The sequence below is a fragment of the Pristiophorus japonicus genome, chromosome 5, assembly GCF_044704955.1.
Source record: "Pristiophorus japonicus isolate sPriJap1 chromosome 5, sPriJap1.hap1, whole genome shotgun sequence".
Taxonomy (NCBI): domain Eukaryota; kingdom Metazoa; phylum Chordata; class Chondrichthyes; family Pristiophoridae; genus Pristiophorus; species Pristiophorus japonicus.
Window position 1 is genome coordinate 150622831 of NC_091981.1, and position 24508 is coordinate 150647338.

General features: G+C 45.3%; 1 protein-coding gene across 1 annotated transcript in view; it reads left to right on the forward strand.

Annotated features, from left to right (window-relative positions):
• Nucleotides 1-24508, forward strand: part of vwde (von Willebrand factor D and EGF domains) — a 341224-nt gene that overhangs the window by 131061 nt on the left and 185655 nt on the right. The window contains exons 15-16 of the mRNA XM_070880205.1: nt 142-300; nt 8065-8169. Of these exons, the coding sequence (XP_070736306.1) occupies nt 142-300; nt 8065-8169 (264 nt within the window). The remainder of the gene's footprint in view (nt 1-141; nt 301-8064; nt 8170-24508) is intronic.

A 24508-nucleotide genomic window follows, 5' to 3' on the forward strand; every position in this document is an offset into this window, starting at 1 on the left:
TCAAAGAGAAGATGGTGAATTAGGCTCTATATGGATAAGAACTGTAAGGAGCCAATATGAGTTGTGCTATAATTTGTGTTTTATCGTGTTAAAAGAAGTAATGTTATTTTTTTTTGATTTCCTTTATCTAATTGAGAATAGTACGTCAATGATCAATGGGTTCCAACCATGCCACAGTCAACAAAGGCTACTTTTTTGAGTAGTAGAGCTGTGGACTGCCAGATTCCAGCTGAGATTAGTCAACCATTTGAAAGCATAGACCTCGTTGATGACACGCCAATTGCAAGGTGGCAAGTCAAGGTGAGACATTTTAAATATACAAATAATTTATATTAAAGAGTGTGATGGAACTGAGCCCTTACAAATGCTATAGTCTGTAGAAATCAATCTTCAGGAGTTTGGGGTTTGCACAAATGCAGTTCTTTATTTTGAACACATCTGCAAGCCAACTGCCAAACTCATAGAAGTTTATGGTTTAATCTGCACTTCTGAGTCAAGAGGAATATTTGTAAATATTGCATGTTCTACCACTTTAGTTTCACTGACTTTCTTTCTTGTCCCTTAACTTCTAGCATCCTCAACTTCTCTGATAATTGTCATACAGGCCATGGTATGAAAATGGGATAAAGCACTTAAGCCCAAAATGTTATACACATAACAATATTTAATTCTAGTAAATATATAATATATTTATGTTTTATTTGTGTGCTACCTAAACAGTTTAGTTCTGATAAGAATATACAGTATTGTTTTGAATATATTCTAATTTCTGTATAATTGCAGCAGATGTGTTAGTATCAGAATTAAGTTTCAGGTGATAGTTTTCTCTAAATTTGAAATATGAATTGCCAATTAGTAAATTTTGTACTACAGCATTAATCACTCATGCAGTAACTGAACGGAATAAAAAATTATAAAATACATAAAATATAAACATAAATATCTTGCTAGCTGAGGTAAAATTGAACAAACTGCATGAGCGAGGATCATTTTGGATATGAATTTTGAATTTAGTTTTCATTGGATCATCAATTCTATGGAAAAATATCTTGATACACTTGAATTCTTTGCTTAGATAGAATAATGCATGATTTAAAATTGAATGCATTATTATCATGTTGCTTTGTAATTATAATATAGTAGGTAGTTTCTCCTACTCTCCTGAAGTCACTGTTCTAGAAATTTGATAGTACTGCACCCGTTTTATAGATGTGCAAGGACACATTCCATGCTGAAAGTGTGCCGCCCGCTGTATTTGATCAGGCTCCTCCATAGGCATCCAGGGCAGGTGACAGAAGTATTAAAAATGCTCATTATAATATTTAAATAGTAGGATCCTTTTGTGAAAATGGGCTGCGCCAGCATCTGAATTGGCATGTGACAAATTTGGTCAGCAAATCATGTTACTAGCAAGCAGCAAGAATCCTGCTACGGTGCTATTTAAAGGATTCATGCACTCCATACAGGTTAGTTGCTGCTTTGTCCTTTTAGGCTGTTAGGTAACCACTGGGACCATGATTTCCCACTGCGGCCGGGGTCAGTGGTGGGTCCCGACCACGCTGTTGGCTCCAGCCCGCTGTGTAGAATGATTTTCCTCTGATTGGGCTTATGAAGCCCGCCCAGCATGTAGCCTGCCAATTGAAGGAAGCAAGTGTGATGACGTCATTTGACGTATCATCAGCCGGTTTCCTTAAAGGAACCATGCACAAATTAATTTATTAATTTTGACAGTTGTGCTGTCAGTGTTGGGATGCATTGAGATGCTGCAAGCACTGAAAATGACTGCACAGAGTGAACGGCTGCACCCAGGCTCCCCCATGGCTTCCTCCAGATGCTTATGGAGGGAGTTACAGCATGCAGGGAGATTCTCTTCCCTTCCAATAAGTGAAAAAGACCTCCCCAGGACACCAACACAGCTTGCTTGCACATTGTACAGGAGGACACAAGCAGGGATGTTGTCAGGAGGACCTAGCTGCAGTAGCACAAAACTTTCAATGATCTCAATAGATCCCGAAAAGGTGCTGCAAAGCCAGACTCAACCTCATCCTGCTGTGCCACTCATCACATCCCCATCACTCTGCCTTCCCTACCCTACTCCTGCACATCCTTACTCACACCAATATACCTTGCACCTCCACCCATCCCTCTCTCTCTATCTACATTATCACTTCCCCATTTCACCCACCCGTCACACTCACCCTCATCCTAGTCCAATCATACCAACTAACAACACACAAGGGTAGGCACTTGGATGTTTTATGCAATGCTGATGTGAAGTTTCTGTTAATGTGGTGTCAAACATTGAAATCTTTATTTTTGACACTTTGTATTCTTGGACAGATTTGTGTTTACCTTTGGAAATAGCTTAGTGAGTTGCAGCGAATGGTGAGACATAACAGTACCCCTGCAACACTGATGAGTTTGAAAGGAATGGCTTGGGCATTGTAGGGATGCTTTGTGGTGTTGGTGTAGGGTGGTGCCAATCTGGCGCATCATATGGTAGCCAGGGTGTATAGCATCAAATGAAGTAAATCTGGCCATGCTGCGCTATCACTGGCCTCCCGGGCAGCAATGTGATAGGGTGCTAATGCCCTGTGTCCTGTGCAGCATCCGTTAATTGCGGAGAAAGTTGGTGTTGTTGTTGGTGCTGCCGGTGTGCCTGGTGCTACAGGTGTTGGGGCCGATTGTGATGGGATTCTGTGGTCCAAGGTGAGATAGTTTCAAGGGCACTGATGCTGATGTAATAGATGGCAGGTGAACTTGAGATAACAGAAGCACTCTGTCAATAGTGACAGATGTTATTTCAATGAGGTGACACTAGATAGAGAGTTTAATCCAAACACTTGCAATGGCATAAAGCACAATCTGTCCTCCAAATGCAGTAAGCAACAGCTTCTGAGCTTGGAAAGTGAACAGCTGTGAGATGGGAGCTTTTATAGCACATTTGCAGCTGTCAAGTAATGAAATGATTTCTTGTTAACACAACTTCCGACTTCCTTACCTGATGTGATCCCCGCGGAGTGTAGACCCCGTGGGCGACCTCATAAAATGTAAAGGTGAGCTCAAAATACTGTTTAATGGTCTGTTAACAAGGTCATAATGACCTAAATTGCCTCCCCCGCCATTGCATTTCGCGTCTGTTTAGCGCTGACAGACGCAAAATCTGAGAAAGTAGCATGGCGGCGAGATGACTCGCTGTCAGAATTATGTTTTTCCCATCCGACATGCCACCAAACGTGCCCACTGACCCCCCAGCAAATTTCCCAGTGGGTGACTTTTTTTTTGCCTATTATCTGAATTCTAATTTCTGCTAAGTTTTTGGTGGTGCTGGACTGTTTTTCTCTGCCTTCAAAACAGTTTTATTGCAGTCATGGATGGTCTGGTAGACCTGCCTTTGGGATTGGAGGACAAGGAGGAGCAGCGAAGAAGACAAGAGAGAGCAGGAGACGATGGGAGAAGGTGGAGGAGGAAAGCACTGTATACAAAGCCATACCCTTAGCAGGTCTTCCGCAAGCACATAGATTTAAAGCATAGATGTAAAGTAATTGGTAAAAGGTTTAGAGAGGATTTGAGGAGAATTTCTTTTCACCCAGAGAGTGGTGGGGGTCTGGAACTCACTACCTGGATATGTACTTGATTTGCTGTAGCCTACAAGGCTACAGACCAGGAGCTGGAAAGTGGGATTAGGCTGGATAGCTCTTTGTCACCCGGCATGGACACGATGGGCCGAATGACCTCCTATCTTGTAAATATGATTATCCTACGTCAACTTCACCGAGGAGCAATGTGTGAGGCACCTTCACTACCAAGGAGTCTGTGACCAATCTATCTCCCCTGTTGCAGCCACAACTGGAGCCTTGAACCAAGGCATGGACAGCACTGCCTGTGGCTGTAAAATCACTGTAGCCCTTAACCTTTACGCAAAGGGCTCCTTCCAGGCTGCACCAGGTGACATCAGCGACATCTCCCAATTTGACGTACAGTACTATATCTGGGAGCTCCCAGAGGCTTTCTATACCAGGAGGAACACCTACATCCCTTTCCCAATGGACAGTGTGAAGCATGATGAGAGCACTAGGCTTTGCATGCATTGCAAACTTCCCAGGGTGCAAGGTGCTATAGATTGCATCCACATTGCCTTGTGTGCTCACCACTACCAGCCTGATATCTTTCTGACTAGAAAGCGATTCCCGTCCCTCAATGTCCAGCTTATTTGTGACTACAGGCAACGCATCATGTAGTCCTGTGCCCTGTTTCCTGACAGTAGCTATGATTCTAGTCATGGTGGGGGCCTTGAGCAGCTTTGAGCCTTGAGAGTCCGGGTGCAGGCAGCAGTATCTCAGCATGGGCTGGGGCAGTCAGGGCCAGCTGGCTGTGTGGTACTAGCAGATTGGTTGGCCAGGGAGTAGGCATGCTGCTATCCTGAAAGAGGAGTAGGTTCCTTTCCCATGGACCCAAGGCCACTCTTCTGGAACAGTGCCTCAGCACTCCTATGGATCTGTGCGAGAACAGATTGAGGAGAGATATAACACCTCTAAGCCACTGTCATTACTGACTTGCATAGTAAAGCAGCCTTTTTCCTGTTTCAGATGGGCCCAATAACAGGCATGCTAGAATATAGCATCAGGTGAGCCTTGAGCATCAATAAGGTGGCTGAGGCGCTCCCCACATTTTCAACTCCTGGCTGCCCGTTTTTAACAACAACCATAACAACTTATATTTATATACATAGAAACATAGAAACATAGAAAATAGGTGCAGGAGTAGGCCATTCGGCCCTTCGACCCTGCACCACCATTCAATATGATTATGGCAGATCATGCAACTTCAGTACCCCATTCCTGTTTTCTCTCCATACCCCTTGATCCCTTTAGTCGTAAGGGCCACATCTAACTCCCTTTTGAATATATCTAACAAACTGGCCTCAACAACTTTCTGTGGTAGAGAATTCCACAGGTTCACAATTCTCTGAGTGAGTGAAGAAGTTTCTCCTCATCTCAGTCCTAAATGGCTTACCCCTTATCCTTAAACTGCGACCCCTGGTTCTGGACTTCCCCAACATCAGGAAAGTTCTTCCTTGCTCTAACCTGTCCAATCCCGTCAGAATTTTATATGTTTCTATGAGATCCCCTCTCATTCTTCTAAGTTCCAGTGAATATAAGCCAAGTCGATCCAGTCTTTCTTCATATGTCAGCCCTGCCAAGCCGGGAATTAGTCTGGTGAACCTTCGCTGCACTCCCTCAATAGCAAGAATGTGCTTCTTCAGATTAGGAGACCAAAACTGCACACAATACTCAAGGTGTGGTCTCACCAAGGCCCTGTACAACTGCAGTAAGACCTCCATGCTCATATATTCAAATCCCCTCGCTATGAAGGCCAGCATGCCATTTGCTTTCTTTACTGCCTGCTGTACCTGCATGCCTACCTTCAATGACTGATGAACCATGACACCCAGGCCTCATTGCACCTCCCCTTTTCCTAATCTGCCGCCATTCAGATAATAATCTGCCTTCCTGTTTTTGCCAGCAAAGTGGATAACCTCACACTTATCCACATTATACTGCATCTGCCATGCATTTGCCCATTCACCTAACCTGTCCAAGTAGTAAAATGTCACATGAGTGTTATAAGAAAAAATATGACACTGAACCACAGAAAGAAATTAGGGTGGGTGACCAAAAGCTTGGTCAAAGAGGTAGGTTTCAAGAGCATCGTAAAGGAGGAAAGTTAAAGAGGTGGGGAGACGTAGGGAGGGAATTCAAGAGCTTAGGGCCTAGCAACTGATGGCACGGCCACCAATGGTTGAGCGATTATAATCAGGGATGCTCAAGAGGGCAGAATTAGAAGAGCGCAGATATCTCGGAGGGTTGTGGGGCTGGAAGAGATTACAGAGATAGGGAGGGGCGAGACTCCTGAGGGATTTAAAACTAGGATGCGAATTTTGAAATCAAAACATTTCTTAACCAGGGGCCAATGTAGGTCAGCAAACACAGGTATGATGGGTGAAGAGACTTGCAAGTTAGTTCACAGACCAACGAGTTTTGGATGACCTCAAGTTTACGTCGGGTTGAACATGGGAGGCCAGCCAGGAGTACTTCGGAATAGTCAAGGCTAGAGGTAACAAAGGCATGGATGAGGGTTTTAGCAGCAGATAAGCTGAGGCAGGGATGGATACGGGCATAGGTGAAAATAGAGGGTCTTAGTTATGCTGCGGATATGAGGTCGGATGCTCGTTTCAGGGGGAAATATGACATCAAAGTTGCGAACAGTCTGGTTCAGCCTCAGATGGATACTCGGGAATGGGATTTGTGGCGGGGACGGAAAACAATTGCTTTGGTCTTCCCAATATTTAAATGGAGAAAATTACTGCTCATCCAGTACTGGATGTCGGACAAGCAGTCTGAAAATTTAGAGACTGTCCAGGGCTCGGAGTGAAGTGGTAGTGAGGTAGAGCTGGGTATCATCAGCATATATGTGGAAACTGACACTGTGTTTTTGAATGATATTGCCAAGGGGCAACATGTAGATGAGAAATAGGAGGGGGCCAAGGATAGATCCTTGGGGGACACCAGAGGTCTCGATCCAGGAGCAGGAAGGCACCATTTCAGGTGATTCTCTGGCTATGATTAGATAGATAAGATAGATAGTTTTCAGGCACACAGTGGGTGACCAGAATTTGAATTTCTTGCCCACCGTGTGCAAAATAGAAAATAGCTGCTGCATTTGTCTATGTAACAACAGTGACTGTACTTTAAAAGTAATTAATTTCATGTGAATGAGTTCAAGACATCCTGACACACTTTGGACCTAATTTATCAATCATTCAGGCAGGCCCACCCGTGTACGTCTGGCGGGAGTCCGGTGAAATAACTGGAAACTCTGTCAACACCAAAATATGATGGTTTCCAGATTTGCAAAAGATTTCACATTGACATTGTTTGGGGATTTTGTCTTGGAGCTAGTGCATCAAGTGTGCTCCACCATTTGGAGGGTGGGGGTTGCAGGATATGGTGTGGACCTGGACCCTGAAGTTTGGGGCTGCATTTTTTAATAATTTAGTTTTAAGTGATCCCCTGACACTAGGACTGCTCAGGTCACCAATTAACACTTTCTGGACCACAAACTTTAGCGATGCAAGCGGCACAATTCTGCATTGGATGTGATCCTAACATAACTTCTGGAATACACTCTGGTGGTTTTCGTAGTCTATTTGAATAGAAGTCATTATAATCGAAATCCAATGCTTGTAAGTTTTAGAACCCAGAAATTCCACACCTTCAGGGCGGAACTCAGGTGCAGAGTTGATGGAAGCACTAGAATTAAGAGCAGAACACGGATCTGCTGGCTTTCCACCCCTTTAGTTCAGCCATAAAAAATTAGATGAAAAGGGTGAAGACACTTCTCCTCAATCCCCCAATGCCTCAGCAATAATTTGGGGACATATCTGGAGGTGTTCCCGAGCTACCCAGTGAATCCTGCCCGATACCTTTTAGTACCTAAATCAGCCAAAAGTAGGCTAAGGTGCTGTTGTGGTCCACAAGTGAACCCCACCAAGTCTTGATTGTCCTTGGATGCCTCTCTGCAATCAGGGCTAAGGAAGTGGAAAGTCTTGGGTGTGCTTTTACCACATGGGAGTTTTGTTATTGAATTAGCATGACTTCAGTTTTTGGCCCTACATGCCTCCGGTTTCTCATTTTTAAACAGTAGAGAGTTGCTCCAAGATTCCACTTCCTATGCTGGGTGGACACCCTTGTTGCACTACTACTGGCATAAGCACCTGCCCCCAACATTATGTTAATGATCGTGGCCTTGGGACATGGTCATGACAGGAGCAAAGCACTGCCAGGATTTTGACCCTTATATACTTTGTTATTGATAAAAATTACTGAGAATATTTTCCACTTAATTAATTCAATAAATTCCAAAACCAAATATAAATGATATATAAAGTAGGCAACAATAAGTTAAATTTAAAAATTACTTAATTTATTGAGATCATAGATAATAAAATTGTATTTTGTCTTACGTTCTACAGAAATATGATTTAATGTTTTTCTCTAACAGATTTCAAATGATGGGTATGCATACAGCAACTTACAGTTTTTAACATTATTTGATGGAGCTTGTCAAACTTGCGAGCCAAACTCTGATGGACTCTGTACTTTAAAGGTAAGACCAGAAATTGTGTTACTGTCCTCAAAAAATACTTTTACACCCCAACAAGCGGTGGGAGAGGCTATTTTCTGTTAATGCAGGATTGATCAAAATACCAGCTGGTACTGATCAGTCTTTGTACCAAACAGCTGTCAGGTCTTTCAAGTACAAATATGTTATGGTTATAGTCATCATCATCATAGGCAGTCCCTCAGAGTCGAGGATGACTTGTTTCCACACTAGAAATGAGTTCTCAGGTGACTGAAGAGTCCAATGCGGGACCTACAGTCTCTGTCACAGGTGGGGCAGTCAGTGGTTGAAGGATCAGGTGGGTGGGATGCCTGGGTTGCTGTGCGCTCCTTCCGCTGTTGATGCTTGGCTTCAGCTTGATCGCGGCGAAGAGACTCGAGGTGTTCAGCGCCTTCCCGGATGCTTTTCCTCCACGTTAGGCAGTCTTGGGCCAGGGATTTTTTTCAAAGAGGCTTTGAGGGTGTCCTTGAAGCATTTCCCCTGTCCACCTGGGGCTCACTTGCTGTGTTGGAGCTCCGAGTAGAGCGCTTGTTTTGGGAATCTCGTGTCGGCATGTGGGCGATGTGGCCCATCCAGCAGAGCTGATCACTGCTTCGATGCTGGAATTATTAACCTGAGTGAGGACACTGATATTGGTGCACGTATCCTGCCAATGGATTTGCAGGATCTTGCGGAGGCAGCGTTGGTGTTACTTCTTCAGTATTTTGAGGTGCCTGTCGGACATAGTCCATGTCTCTGAGCCATATAGGAGGGCTCGATAAACTATGAGCTTGGTAGACTGCTCTGTAGACCATGAGCTTGGTGCCGGGTTTGAGGTCCTGGTCTTCAAACACTCTCTTCCTCAGGTGACCGAAGGCTGCACTGGCACACTGAAGTCAGTGTTGAACCTCGTCATCGATGTCTGCCCTTGTTGACAGTAGGCTCCCGAGGTATGCAAAATGGTTCACGTTGTCCAAGGCCTCGTCGTGGATTTTGATAACCGGGTGGCGGCAGTGTTGTGTGTCAGCGGCAGGTTGGTAGAGGACCTTTGTCTTACGGATGTTTAGTGTAAGACCCATGCTATCAAGGTGCAGGCGTCGTCTGCGTACTGTAGTTCGATGATGGAGGATGGGACGACCTTGGATCTGGCCTGGAGATGGCGGAGGTTGAACAGAATCCCGTTTGTCTTGTAATTTGTCCTGTGGTTATAGTACTGGACTGGTAGTCCAGTGTTTGTGAGTTCAAATCCCACCATGACAAGTTGTGAAGCTGAATGTAATAAATCGAACAATTTGTGGGCTGGCACCAGGGGAAAAATTGACAAAAGCCCAGATTTTGCTATAATAATAATTACAAGGCTATCGGCAATCGCCGTTATTACAAGGTAAATCTGATAGCAAATTTTGATGCCTGCACAAGCGCAGGTAAAATCGGAAATCCTGAAGTTGCTGTCAGAAATTGCTTGCTCCTCCACAGAGTGCGCTATTGCAGTCCTCGCCGATAGACTAGGCACTGAAATCACTAATGGCATGAAATTGGCGGCCACAGGTTGGTGCAGACTGGCCAGCAAGTCTCCGTGGAGGGGGCCACCATTTTACATATCGCCCTCCTTCAGTTTTGGAGCGGTGTAGCGAACCGCCCCACCATGTCATGCACGCACCAACCTCTTACCATCCTGCGGCGACATCTTCCTGAAATTGCCCCGTGGGAAATTGCCCCTTTCGAAAATTGGCCCCGTGGGAGCAGCGCTGCCGCTGATCGGTGCCACTAACAGCTTTTGCTGTTGGTACCCTTTCTGTGGCTGGGTGGCCCCACCGCATTTAAATGGGAGGTGGTGCTGCCGTTGACTTCACTTTATTTTTATTTTTTTGTCGGCTGACTGCCAGGTCGGACCGGCAATTATGCCTGTGGGTTCAGCCGGGCCACCAACAGGCAGACTGGCATCCCCACTTGGGGGCCACGCCACTGGCCCAGCCGAAACCCTCCCTGGCTGTAGAGTTCGCAGTGGCCACCCCCTTTACTAATAGGAAGGGTCTATTGTGTTCCGAACACAGATGAGACTGCACACAGGGAGTTAAAGTAACAGTGACCTCAGTCTTTATTAAGACCCTCCAGAGTGAGTAACAGGCCTTAGGGGCCGGCTTATATACAGTGTTCCCAAGGGATGCTGTATATATGCTGGGATCCCATGAGACTTCAGGGGATGTGCTCCCTGGTGGCGGAACGTGGGAGTGCATGTTTTACAGATACACAACATTACTCCCTGCCAAAGTCAAAGTGAAAACTATTTACAAGGTGAGGCGGTCGGGAGCCTTTCTTTCCCTGGTGGACCTTCTCGGTACAAATGTCTGTTGTGGTGTGTTGGCTGTGCCCTCGCTGGGCTGGCATGTTGTTGGCCCTGCAGGGCTGCTGGGTGAGCCTGGCCTTACTGGGCTGTTGGGCGTGATGGGTTTGATTTCCTGGTCCGGCGTGGTGTTGTTGATCCTTTGGGTGTGTGTTGTGGGCTCGAAAAAGGTGGTGTCTGCTGTGGGTTGTTCAGGGCAGTCTGTGAACAACAGCCTCGTTTGGTCCAGGTGCTTTCAGCAAATTTGTCCATTGTCGAGTTTGACTAAAAACACCCTACTCCCTTCTTTAGCTATCACCGTGCCCGCGATCCACTTGGAACCATGTCCATAGTTTAGCACATACACAGGGTCATTCAGATCAATTTCCCATGACACAGTGGCGCGGCCATCGTTTACATTTTGTTGCTGCCGCCTGCTCTCTACCTGATCATGCAGGTTGGGGTGTACCAGCAAGAGTCTGGTTTTAACTATCCTTTTCATGAGTAGCTCAGCCGGGGGCACCTCTGTGAGCGAGTGGGGTCTCGTGTGGTAGCTGAGCAGTACTCGGGACAGGCAAGTTTGGAGTGAGCCTTCTGTGACTCGTTTGAGGCTCTGTTTGATGGTTTGTACTGCCCACTCTGCCTGCCCATTGGAGGCTGGTTTAAATGGTGCCGAGGTGACATGTTTGATCCCATTGCGGATCATGAATTCTTTAAATTCGGCACTGGTAAAACATGGCCCGTTGTCACTGACCAGTAAGTCAGGCAGGCCGTGGGTGGCAAACATGGCCCTCAGGCTTTCAATGATGACTGCGGCGGTGCTTTCCGACATTATTTCACATTCAATCCATTTTGAAAAAGCATTCAGCACCACCAGGAAAATTTTACCGAGAAACGGGCCCGCATAGTCGATATGGATCCTCGACCATGGTCTGAAGAGCCAGGACCACAAACTTAGTGGTGCCTCCCTGGTCGCGTTGATCAACTGAGCACACACGCTGCATTGCCGTACACAGGATTCTAAGTCAGAGTCGATACCGGGCCACCACACGTGGGATCTAGCTATCGCTTTCATCATTACTATACCCGGGTGTGTGCTGTGGAAATCCGAGATGAGCGTCTCCCTGCCCTTTTTGGGTAGCACTACGCGGTTACCCCACAACAGGCAGTCTGCCTGAATGGACAGCTCATCCTTACGCCACTGGAACGGCTTGATTAGCTCTTGCATTTCAACGGGATGCTGGCCCAGCTCCCATGCAGTACACAGTTTTTTACTAGGGACAGCAGAGAATCTTGGCTGGTCCAAGTCCTAGTCTGGCAGGCCGTGACAGGTGATTTATCATTTTCAAACGCTTCCATGACCATCACCAAGTCTGCGGGCTGCGCCACCATCAACACGTTTGCAGGGTGCGCCATTTCCACCCCCGTGGTGGGCAATGGTAGCCGACTGAGAGCATCCGCACAGTTCAGGTGCCTGGCCTGTTGTGGATGGTATAGTTTTACGCTGATAGCGTGAATGCCCACCTTTGTATGCAGGCTGAGGCATTAGTATTTATCCCCTTGTTTTCAGCGAACAGGGATATGAGGGGCTTGTGATCGGTTTCTAGCTCAAATTTGAGGCCAAACAGGTACTGATGCATTTTCTTTACCCCGAACACACACGCAAATGTGTCTTTCTCAATCATGCTGTAGGCCCTCTCAGCCTTAGACAAGCTCCTAGAGGCATAGGCGACATGTTGCAACTTCCCCGCAACATTAGCTTGTTGTAATACATATCCGACTCCGTACGACGACGCATCGCATGCTAGCACGAGTCTTTTACACGGGTTATACAATGCAAGGAGCTTGTTGGAGCATAAAATGTTTCTGGCTTTCTCAAAAGCAATTACTTGTTTTTTTTCCCCATACCCAGTTCTCACCTTTATGCAATAACACATGTAGGGGCTCTAAGAGGATGCTTAACCCGGGTAGGAAGTTACCAAAATAGTTGAGAAGTCCCAAGAATTACCGCAGCTCCGTGAAGTTCTGTGGCCTAGGCGCATTCCTGATAGCCTCTGTCTTGGCGTCTGTGGGCCAAATGCCGTCTGCCACGATCTTTCTCCCCAAAGCTCCACTTCTGTTGCCATGAAGACGCATTTCGACCTCTTCAGCCACAGCCCTATGCGATCCAGCCGCTAGAGGACCACTTCCAGGTTTTGTAGGTGCTCGACGGTATCCTGACCCCTGACCAATATGTCATCCTGAAAAACCACTGTGCATGGTACCGACTTGAGTAGGCTTTCCATGTTTCTCTGGAAGATCGCTGCAGCCGACCGAATTCCAAACGGGCATCTGTTGTAGATGAACAGTCCCTTGTGCATGTTGATGCAGGTGAGGCCCTTCGAAGACTCCTCCAGCTCCTGCCTCATGTAGGCCAAAGTCAGGTCGAGTTTGGTGAAAGTCTTTCCTCCTGCCAGTGTCGCAAATAGGTCATCTGCCTTAGTAGCGAGTATTGGTCCTGTAGCGAGAAACGATTAATAGTTACTTTATAATCGCCGCAAATCTTGACCGTGCCATCAATTTTGAGTACTGGAACAATCAGGCTGGCCCACTCGCTGAATTCCACTGGGTAGATGATGCCCTCGCGTTGCAGCCTGTCCAGGTCGATTTCCACTCTCTCCTTCATCATGTGAGGTACCGCTCGCGCCTTGTGGTGAATGGGTCGTGTCTCTGGGATCAAGTGGATCCACACCTTCGCCCCGGAAACGTTTCTAATGCCAGGCTCAAAAGGGAAGGAAATTTGTTCAGAGCCTGGGTACATAAGGCCTCATCGACATGTGATAGTGCTCGGATATCATCCCAGTTCCAGCGGATTTTGCCCAGCCAACTCAATACAAATTGGCCAGAAATAGCAGTGAACCTGGGGACTGGGAGAAATTTAGAACTCAGCAGAGGAGGACACAGGGTTTGATTAGGGCAGGGAAAATAGAGTACGAGAGGAAGCTTGCAGGAGACATTGAAATGGACTGCAAAAGCTTCTATAGATATGTAAAGAGAAGAAGGTTAGTAAAGACAAACGTAGGTCCCCTGCAGTCAAAATCAGGGGAAGTCATAACTGGGAACAAAGAAATGGCAGACCAATTGAACAAGTACTTTGGTTCGGTATTCACAAAGGAGGACACAAACAACCTTCCGGATATGAAAGGGGTCAAATGATCTAGAAAGAAGGAGGAACTGAGGAAAATCCTTATTAGTCAGGAAATTGTGTTGGAGAAATTGATGGGATTGAAGGCTGATAAATCCCCAGGGCCTGATGGTCTGCATCCCAGAGTGCTTAAGGAGGTGGCCTTGGAAATAGCGGATGCATTGACAGTCATTTTCCAACATTCCATAGACTCTGGATCAGTTCCTATGGAGTGGAGGGTAGCCAATGTAACCCCACTTTTTAAAAAAGGAGGGAGAGAGAAAACAGGGAATTATAGACCAGTGAGCCTGACATCAGTAGTGAGTAAAATGATGGAATCAATTATTAAGGATGTCATAGCAGCGCATTTGGAAAGAGGTGACATGATAGGTCCAAGTCAGCATGGATTTGTGAAAGGGAAATCATGCTTGACAAATCTTCTGGAATTTTTTGAGAATGTTTCCAGTAGAGTGGACAAGGGAGAACCAGTTGATGTGGTGTATTTGGACTTTCAGAAGGCTTTCGACAAGGTCCCACACAAGAGATTAATGTGCAAAGTTAAAGCACATTGGATTGTGGGTAGTGTGCTGATGTAGATTGAGAACTGGTTGGCAGACAGGAAGCAAAGAGTAGGAGTAAATGGGTACTTTTCAGAATGGCAGGCAGTGACTAGTGGGGTACCGCAAGGTTCTGTGCTGGGGCCCCAGCTGTTTACATTGTACATTAATGATTTAGATGAGGGGATTAAATGTAGTATCGCCAAATTTGCAGATGACACTAAGTTGGGTGGCAGTGTGAGCTGCGAGGAGAATGCTATGAGGCTGCAGAGTTACTTGGATAGGTTAGGTGAGTGGGCAAATGCATGGCAGATGAAGTACAATGTGGATAAATGTGAGGTTATCCACTTTGGTGGTAAAAACAGAGAGACAGACTATTATCTGAATGGTGACAGATTAGGAAAAGGGGAGGTGCAAAGAGACCTGGGTGTCATGGTACATCAGCCATTGAAGGTTGGCATGCAGATATAGCAGGCGGTTAAGAAAGCAAATGGCATGTTGGCGTTCATTGCGAGGGGATTTGAGTACAGGGGCAGGGAGGTGTTACCACATTTGTACAGGGCCTTGGTGCGGCCACACCTGGAGTATTGTGTACAGTTTTTGTCTCCTAACTTGAAGAAGGACATTCTTGCTATTGAGGGAGTGCAGCGAAGGTTCACCAGACTGATTCCCGGGATGACATATCAAGAAAGATTGGATAAACTGGGCTTGTATTCACTGGAGTTCAGAAGAATGAGAGGGGACCTCATAGAAACGTTTAAAATTCTGACGGGTTTAGACAGGTTAGATGCAGGAAGAATGTTCCCAATGTTGGGGAAGTCCAGAACCAGGGGTCACAGTCTAAGTATAAGGAGTAAGCCATTTAGGACCGAGATGAGGAGAAACTTCTTCACCCAGAGAGTGGTGAACCTGTGGAATTCTCTACCACAGAAAGTTGTTGAGGCCAATTCACTAAATATATTTAAAAAGGAGTTAGATGAAGTCCTTACTACTCGGGGGATCAAGGGGAATGGCGAGAAAGCAGGAATGGGGTACGGAAGTTGCATGTTCAGCCATGAATTCATTGAATGGCGGTGCAGGCTCGAAGGGCCGAATGGCTACTCCTGCATGTATTTTCTATGTTTCTATGTTTCCTTCCAAGAAGTGTGGGGCCATCGCCCAGGACAATCCAGAGTGGCAGTTCATGCACCGTGCCCTCGTAGGTGAGCTTGACCATGGCGCTGCCTAGGACAGTGATAAGTTCTTTGGTGCATGTTCTCAGTTTTGTGTGGATGGGGCTCAGGGCTGATCTGAGTGCCTTGTTGTACCACAGTCTCTCAAACATCTTTTTACTCATGATGGATTGGCTCACACTAGTTTCCTGTTCCATGGCTACGGGTAAGCCATTCAATTTTACGTTTAGCATTATAGGTGGACATTTCATCGAAAATGTGTGCACTCTGTGTACTTCAGCATCTGCTTCCTTTCTCTGAGGCTCAAAATTGCTTTGGTCCACCATGGACCGATCTTCCTCTGCCACGTGGTGATTAGCAGGTTTTGCAGAGCTTGCAGCTCATCTGCAAGCTCGTTGGAGGTGCCCCATTGTTCCATAGCTCTTGCAAACATACCCTTTGAAACAGCATGAATGGGCTGAATGGAAGCCTCCACAATGCCAACAATGTGTGAATTGCCTTGCATTCATCCTTTGTTGGGGACTCTGAGTCATCTGGGTCACCTGAGGCCTGCTGGCAGTTGCAGACTCGTGGTTTCTGCCCTGTACATTTCTGCTCGCAAACACAGTTCCAGTTAATTTATGAACATTGCTGGCACTTGTGTGCTGAGAGATTTGTTTGGTGTTATCACTGGTGGACATAAACGCCTGTGCTATCGCAATGGCCTTACTGAGGGTCGGTGTCTCTACAGTCAAACATTTTCGTAGGATGGTCTCGTGGCCAATGCCCAGTACAACAAAGTCTCTGAGCATTTGCTCCAGGTAGCCATCAAACTCACATTGTCCTGCAAGTCGTCTTAGCGCGGCGAAGTAGCTCGCCACTTCCTGACCTTCAGATCGCTGGCACATGTAGAACCGATACCTCGCCACCAGCACGCTCTCCCTCAGGTTAAGATGCTCCCGAACCAGTGTACACAGCTCCTCATACGACTTATCTGTGGGTTTCACTGGAGCCAGCAGATTCTTCATGAGGATGGATGTCGGTGCCCCGCAGACCGTGAGGAGGACCGCTCTCCTTTTTGCAGCGCTTCCTTCTCCATCCAGCTCGTTGGCTACAAAGTACTAGTCTAACCGTTCGACATAGGCTCCCCAGTCCTCACCCTCCGAGAACTTCTCCAGGATGCCCACAGTTTGCTGCATTGTTGCGTTGGATTCGTGTCCTCGTCGCCAGTTGTTGTATTCCTAACACAGATAAGACTGCACACAGGGAGGTTAAAGTAACAGTGACCTCAGTCTTTATTAAGACACTCCAGAGTGATGAACAGGCCTTAGGGGCCGGCTTATATACAGTGCTCCCAAGGGATGCTAGGATCCCTTGGGATTTCAGGGGATGCGCTCCATGGTGACGGAACATGGGAGTGCATGCTTTACACAACAGGAACGTTGTGGTGCGCCAGCATGATGACGTCAACAGCGCTTCGCTGATTACTTGGATCATTGGCCAATCTGACCCAACCTCACTTCCGCCCCAATCACCCCGCTCCAAATAAACGCACCAAGACCTGAATTTCTCCGGATTGTCCACTCCATGCATTATGGCAGACGGAACCCTTGAAAAATGGCAGGTGCGCCCCGTTTGGGGCAGAAGGCAATTTCGGCCCCTGTGTGTCACAGTGAGGACACTGTTGTCTGATTGGCTGAAGAGCCTTGCTGTTGTTTTACCTGTTCACAGACCACAGATCTCCCTTAGGCACTGTACTGAAGCAGACGGCGGATTAATGGAAATCGTCACTGACAAGTCCACAGAAAGTCTGTGAGCGAGATGAACGGCTGCTGAGAGAAAAATCCGTGCCAATAAAAATTGATAGAATTGTTGCAAAATCACAACAGGATGATTCTGGTTTACAGAAGACTCCATTTCAACACTACATAATTGACTATCAATGCCTTCTTTATTGTACCTGCAACCCATTCAGTTATAAAAATAATCACTCAAGAAGAACGCCCAATAAATGTGGCCTCGTCAGTATCACTCACATCCTAAGAACAAATGAGAAAAAATAGGTGTACCAGTCCAAGCATAGATTTGGCAGGTTTTGCAACCACTGCATTAGTTGAGCGCTGACTGCACTGCGACCTCCAAGGCTAATGTAATTTTAATATTCTCAGCAAGCTCCTGGTGTCAACACTATCTGCCGCTGTTGCAGGGTGGGGTATCCCACACTACTGTGGGGTTTGAACAGCTGCATGCAGGGAGTAGAAACATTGCTGTGCATGATACATAACTTGTTTGTTCATAAAGGAGAGAAGCAATGGTGCATCTGCAGCCCCATATTTTAGATTATGCAGTGAGAGTGTTATAACATAAGTGAGGGTAGAGGAGTACATACAGGAGAGCAGTACGAAGAGCTTAGCAGAAGCTAAGATTGTGTGCCAGTGTACAGAACAACATCCAGAGGAGCTGGCTTCAAGTCAGGAAAAAGTTTAAAGACATCACCAGCTAATATAGGATTGCCCACTACTAGCTTACATGAAGCAGCTATGAACACTTTGCATGGCACACTATACCCTTTACTCTCCCGACAAAATGTAAAGGAATAATATTAAATTTTGCTCATGGCACCAAATTGGGTGTATGACAACTTGTGATAAGGCTTGTGAAACGCTGTAGGAGGACATAAATAGACTAGCAGGATGGAAAGGGAGGTGACAAAGAAAATCAAAAAATGTAAATTAGTACATTTTGTAAGTTAGAATTGGGAAAAGAAATACATCTCCTTTCACTATTCTTACTTCTTAAATAATAAGATTTTGAAGGGAGTAGAGGAGCAAATGGACCTCAATATGCAGTTGTATAGGTCAATAAATGTAATTGCACAAGTGGATAAGGCCATTTAAAAAAGACAAATAGTATCCTTGGTTTTCTTTGTAGAGACATAAGGCTAGAATTTGATCAGCCTTGCGCCCATTTTTTTGGCGATGTCTTTTTTGACGGCAAAAGGTTCTCAGCTAAATTGACCAAAGTTGTACGCTGGCGGTTTTGAAATACCGCTGAAAAGCAGACCGTAGGCATGCAACACTAAAAAAAATGCGAGCGCTTAAAATTGGCCGTGCGGCGCATCCGTAGTTAGGAAGAAAAAATCGGCAGGTAAAAAGCTACATTGCAGCCACAGAAACAGCGATAAGTGCAAAAATGGTAAATTAAAGTTTTTATTTTTTAATTATTTTGCAGCGATTACTTAGTTAAGGGTCTTGTAAAGGTTTTGTGATTTTTTTTATATTTTGTTTTTTGCAATTTTTTTTGTGTTTTTTCCCTCCTCCCAAAGTCTTTTTAGCGTTAATCGGCCTCGGGCTAAAGTTGGCGAGGACCACGGTTTCCACCGTGAATCCTCGTGCAATGCCGATTTTTATCATCGGGTGCATTTTGTTGCCAATTTTAGCCTTTTAAAAAATAGCGGTCTTTTTAACGGTATTTTTGACAAAAAATGCCGAAAAAAATCTGCTATCACCAAAAGACCAATTTCTAACCCTTAGTACAAAATCAATAGGGAAATGTTGAATTTGTACAATATCTTAATATTATAAATTGGGGACTTTCAGTGCCGAAGATCTGGAGTGTGTGGCCATAGCCGAAGACAATAGCTTTGGAGTTTCCAATAACTAGCTGGTGGAAATTGTAGTTCATCCAAGACTGGATATTGACAAGTAGTTTGACAGCATTGAGGCAATGGAGGCATGAAAAAAGCTGGTGGAGAGGTAGAGCTGGGTGTCAAGAGGGTACAGGTAGAAGCTGACCCCATGTCTGCAGATAATGTTATCAACAAGCAATATGTAGAGGATGGAGCCAAAGATGGATCCTTGGGTGACTCCAGAGGTGATGATGTAGGGTGAGAAGAGAAACCATTAGTCGAGACTATTGGCTGGAACTAAGTGAAAGCAGTAATCCAGAACTAGACAACACAGGAGAGCTATTGGAGGAAGACGCCATGGTAGACCATGTCGAAGGTTGTGGGGAAGTCAACTTGGACAAGAAGCAATAATGCACCATGGTCACAGTTACAGACAGTGTCATTCATATCTTTGGTGAGGGCCATTACAGTGCTGTAGTAGTGATGGAAATCTGATTGGAATGGTTGCAACAGGGAGTTGTAGGAGAGATGCGTATGGATCTGTGAGGCAATAACATGTTCAAGGACTTTACCCATTATGGCAACAAAATTTCCAGCTGTCTAAGCCCTACTCTTTGGAATGGTTTGCCTAACCCTCTCATATATCTCTCGTACAAATAGTGGTTATCTGTTTGCTTTGGTGCAGGGACCTAAACAAAATTGTGATCAGACTGTGAATAGTTAAATGGATGCTTGCATGCATTCTGTACTGTAACATTTTACAGAGAACTCTTTCCGCAGTTGCTTCCTAGGCTTCTGTCAATCAGATTCAATAGTATTTCAAGACATTCACATTGGATAATATACACCTGTTTGCTAAGCATTACGATCTAGATTTGATTGCTGCTCAAGATAATGTCCTCGCTATTAGGTCCGCCGGCCCTCCCCCAGGTGGGCAGAAGAGGATCGGTGTTAAAAATGAAAAAACAGGGAACGTGACCCCAATCCGTCACATACGCACCTGCAGTCGTTTTGACAGTGGCGGGTTTCATGGCATTCGCGTGTCATGCCATGGAGAGATGGGCACTTCATTAACATATTTAAATCGGGTTCGCACAGTGCAATTGGGAGCCCAATTTAAATTTTACAGATGCCCCTCGTGGATTTCCCAACAGTGAAAGGGAGGAGCGAACTGCTGGCTCCCCAAGGTAAGTGCCTTTTACAGCAGTCCTTGTGGGCCAGGATGAGCAGGAGTGCTGCCCTTTCCCCACCCCAGCCCCTCAAGGAAGCCTTCAGCCTCCCCTCTGCCAATCACCGATTAAAGATTATTTGATATCACAGAAATCACATCTGGGTGATAGTAGATTTCATTAAAATAATTTTGCAACCTATACTAATTAGAAACATAGAAACATAGAAAATAGGTGCAGGAATAGGCCATTCGGCCCTTCGAGCCTGCACCGCCATTCAATAAGATCATGGCTGATCATTCCCTCAGTACCCCTTTCCTGCTTTCTCTCCATACCCCTTGATCCCCTTAGCCGTAAGGGCCATATCTAACTCCCTCTTGAATATATCCAATGAACTGGCATTAACAACTCTCTGCGGCAGGGAATTCCATAGGTTAACAACTCTCATCTCCTCATCTCAGTCCTAAATGGCCTACCCCTTATCCTAAGACTATGGCCCCTGGTTCTGGACTTCCCCAACATCGGGAACATTCTTCCCCCATTTAACCTGTCCAGTCCCATCAGAATCTTATGCGTTTCTATGAGATCCCCTCTCCAGTGAATAAAGGCCCAGTTGATCCAGTCTCTCCTCATATGACAGTCCAGCAATCCCTGGAATCAGTCTGGTGAACCTTCGCTGCACTCTCCCAATATCAAGAACGTCCTTCCTCAGATTAGGAGATCAAAACTGTACACAATATTTCAGGTGAGGCCTCACTAAGGCCCTGTACAACTGCAGTAAGACCTCCCTGCTCCTATACTCAAATCCCCTAGCTATGAAGGCCAACATACCATTTGCCTTCTTCACTGCCTGCTGTACCTGCATGCCCACTTTCAGTGACTGATGAACCATGACACCCAGGTCTCGTTGCACCTCCCCTTTTCCTAGTCTGCCGCCATCCAGATAATACTCTGCCTTTGTGTTTTGCCCCCAAAATGGATAACTTCACATTTATCCACATTATACTGCATCTGCCATGCATTTGCCCACTCACCTAACCTGTCCAGCCTCTTAGCGTCCTCCTCACAGCTCACACTGCCACCCAGTTTAGTGTCATCCGCAAACTTGGAGATATTACACTCAATTCCTTCATCTATATCGTTAATGTATATTGTAAAGAGCTGGAGATGAGAGCAAATGTAACATTCTTGCAGTTGATGTAATGCAACAACTTCAACAAGGACAGCGGTATTTGGGTAAAATGATTGTATAACATAAGAAGTTCATCCACTTTTATTTTTAATAACCCCAATGTTTGTGCCTTAATTACTCTGCTTGATGGACTATTTCAAATACTCTGAGTACAGAAGTTTTTCCTGATATCTGTTCTAATTATACAAAAAGCTCTATACTTAGGCTACATAAAGCATACTGTATCTAGTTTTGGTCATGGCACATGGTAAGCTCTCCAGAAGTAGCAATTTATGACAACCAGGATGATAACTAGTTGAAGGAGTCAGTTTTGAAGATAGGCTCCAAGAATTAGCAATATTACTTAAGAGAAATGAAGGCTTAGAGAAGACATGATTTGAGGTTTTTAAAGTGATGAAGAGATTGGATTCAGTCAGGGTGGATAAGTCATTTGACTAGGATAGTGGGGACTAATGGTGTATGTATAAAATAGACATACAAACGGTCAGGGTAAATATCAGGATGTACTTCTTTTCACAGAGAGTTATCACCATCTGGAATAAACTTCCTGAACATGTAGTAGGTATGGATTCACTACAATTCTTTACAATAGAACTTGACAGGTTGTTGAGCGAAGGGGGAATTTCCAGTTACAGAGGGTAAATTGCCAGTTAGCAGGGGTTGTGAGGAGACTATTGTGGTCTTTTAGAGCTTTGCTTAATCACTTTATGGAATCAGCGAGGAATTTTGCAGAGGTTTTCCTGGATTGTTGCAGTTTATTTTTTGTCTCTCCCAGGAGATTGGCTAGGGGGTGGTCCAATAGCATGCATGTTACTCCATGTGTAGATGGAGAGAGCTTGATGGTTCTGATGGTCTTTTCTTGTCCTGGTTTGGCACTTAAACATGAATATAAATCAGAATGGATTGATCAGACAATCAGATTCATATAACTTGAATTTCAGCTACTTTCAGTACCCTGATAAATAATTTAAAACTACCAACTTAGATCACCACCTAGAGGGGAACCATGGTAATTACAGGTTTAAAATATCAGATCCCACCATTAAAAAAGAATCGGAATTAAATTTAATGGATACTGCAATAAAATTAACAACTGCACTTTAAATTCGTAGAGTTATTTTTAATTGTTTTTTTCAATAGTGTTTTTGTAATTAAAGTAGCCATACCTGAATATCCTTAATGGCCCACCATGCCACCAATATAATTGACACAGGGAAGGTGAGCTTCACAGTTTTCAATACATGATGAAATATTTTTATCTACGACATAAGAAACAATGGAAAGTAAATTTCCATTGAGGTTATCATATGCACGTTTTCCAGAGGCCATTTACTGGGTAACTGATCATGAAGTCTAGCTCATCCAGGTGTATATTAAGAATTACTGACTACACCCACTATTATTGGGAAATAAAAATATGCTCACTTTATGGTAACTTGTAGTTGCTTTTCTGCGTATACTCACTTTTTATTTTTTTGAAGCTAAAGTATCAATCAGGATTAAACATAAATAGTGTTTTTTATTTAATCTTCATTAACATTTATACACCGGGCAGGATTTTCTTCCTGCATGGAATTCTTCTGCAACTTCGATGAAGTGAGACTTCTGTGCACTCCATGGCTGTGCTGCTGACCCTGGAAATGTTTTCAGAATAAGCCTTATTTGCATAATTTTGGCAGGTTCGCAGGATGATTCCTGGCTGTGTCAGAAAGCCCGTTTCAGCAGAGTGTTTCTGCAGCAGTAGAGTGGCGAGCTGCCTCTGGGACAACTGAAGATAAACATTCAAAATGAAAATGTCCATGTTTGAGCAGAGGGAGCATTGCTCTTTACCCAGCTTTATTTTTTATTTGTTCATGGGATGTGGGCATCGTGGGGTAAGGCCAGCATTTATTGCCCATCCCTAATTGCCATTGAGAAGGTGGTGGTGAGCTGTCTCCTCGAACCGCTGCAGTCCATGTGGTGAAGGTACTCGCACGTGCTGTACGGGAAGGAGTACCAAGATTTTGACCCAGTGACCATGAAGGAATGGTGATATATTTCCAAGTCAGGACGGTGTGTGACTTGGAGGGGAACTTGGAGGTGGTGGTGTTCCCACCTGACAGTTACCCTTGTCATTCTAGGCGGTAGAGGTCACGGGATTGGGAGATGCTGTTGAAGAAGCCTTGATGAATTGCTGCAGGGTATCCTGTAGATGGTACACACTGCTGCCATGGTGCACTGATGGTGGAGGGTGTGAATGTTTAAGATGAATGGGATGCCAATCAAGAGGGCTGCTTTGTCCTGGATGGTGTGATGCTTCTTAAGTGTTGTTGGAGTTGCACTCATCCAGGCAAGTGGAGAATATTCCATCACATTCCTGACTTGTGCCTCGTTGATGATGGAAAGGCTTTGGGGAGTCAGGAGGTGAGACACTCGCCGCAGAATACCCAGCCTCTGGCCTGCTCTTGTAGCCACAGTATTTATGTGGTGGTCCAGTTAAGTTAAGCTATTGATTATATTCCTTTTGAGATGGGGAATTTAAATTTTAGATCTTCCTCCACTTGCCGTAACAATATCAGGGATATAACGGGTCCTAGAATCCCACTCCCACATTGTTACCGCTGGTGTCCCCCAAGGATCTATCCTTGGCCTCCTCCTATTTCTCATCTACGTGCTGCCCCTTGGTGACATCATCCAAAAACATGGCATCAGTTTCCACATATACGCTGATGACACGCAGCTCTACCTCACCACCACTTCTCTCGACCCCTCCATGGTCTCTAAATTGTCAGACTGCTTGTCCGACATCCAGTACTGGATGAGCAGAAATGTTCTCCAATTAAATATTGGGAAGACTGAAGCCAGTGTCTTTGGTCCCTGCCCCAAATTGCATCCCCTTGCCACCGACCCCACCCCTCTCTAGCATCATCTGAGCTGTCATATTTGACCCTGAAATGAGCTTCCAGGCACATATCCGCAGCTTTACTAAAATTGCCTCTTTCCACCTCCGTAACATTGCCTGCCTGCACCCCTGCCTCAGCTCATCTGCTACTGAAACCCTCATCCATACATTTGTTACCTCTGGACTTGACTACTCCAATACACTCCTGGCTTGCGTCCCACATTCTACCCTACGTAAACTTGAGGTCATTCAAAACTTGGCAGCACGTGTCATAACTCACA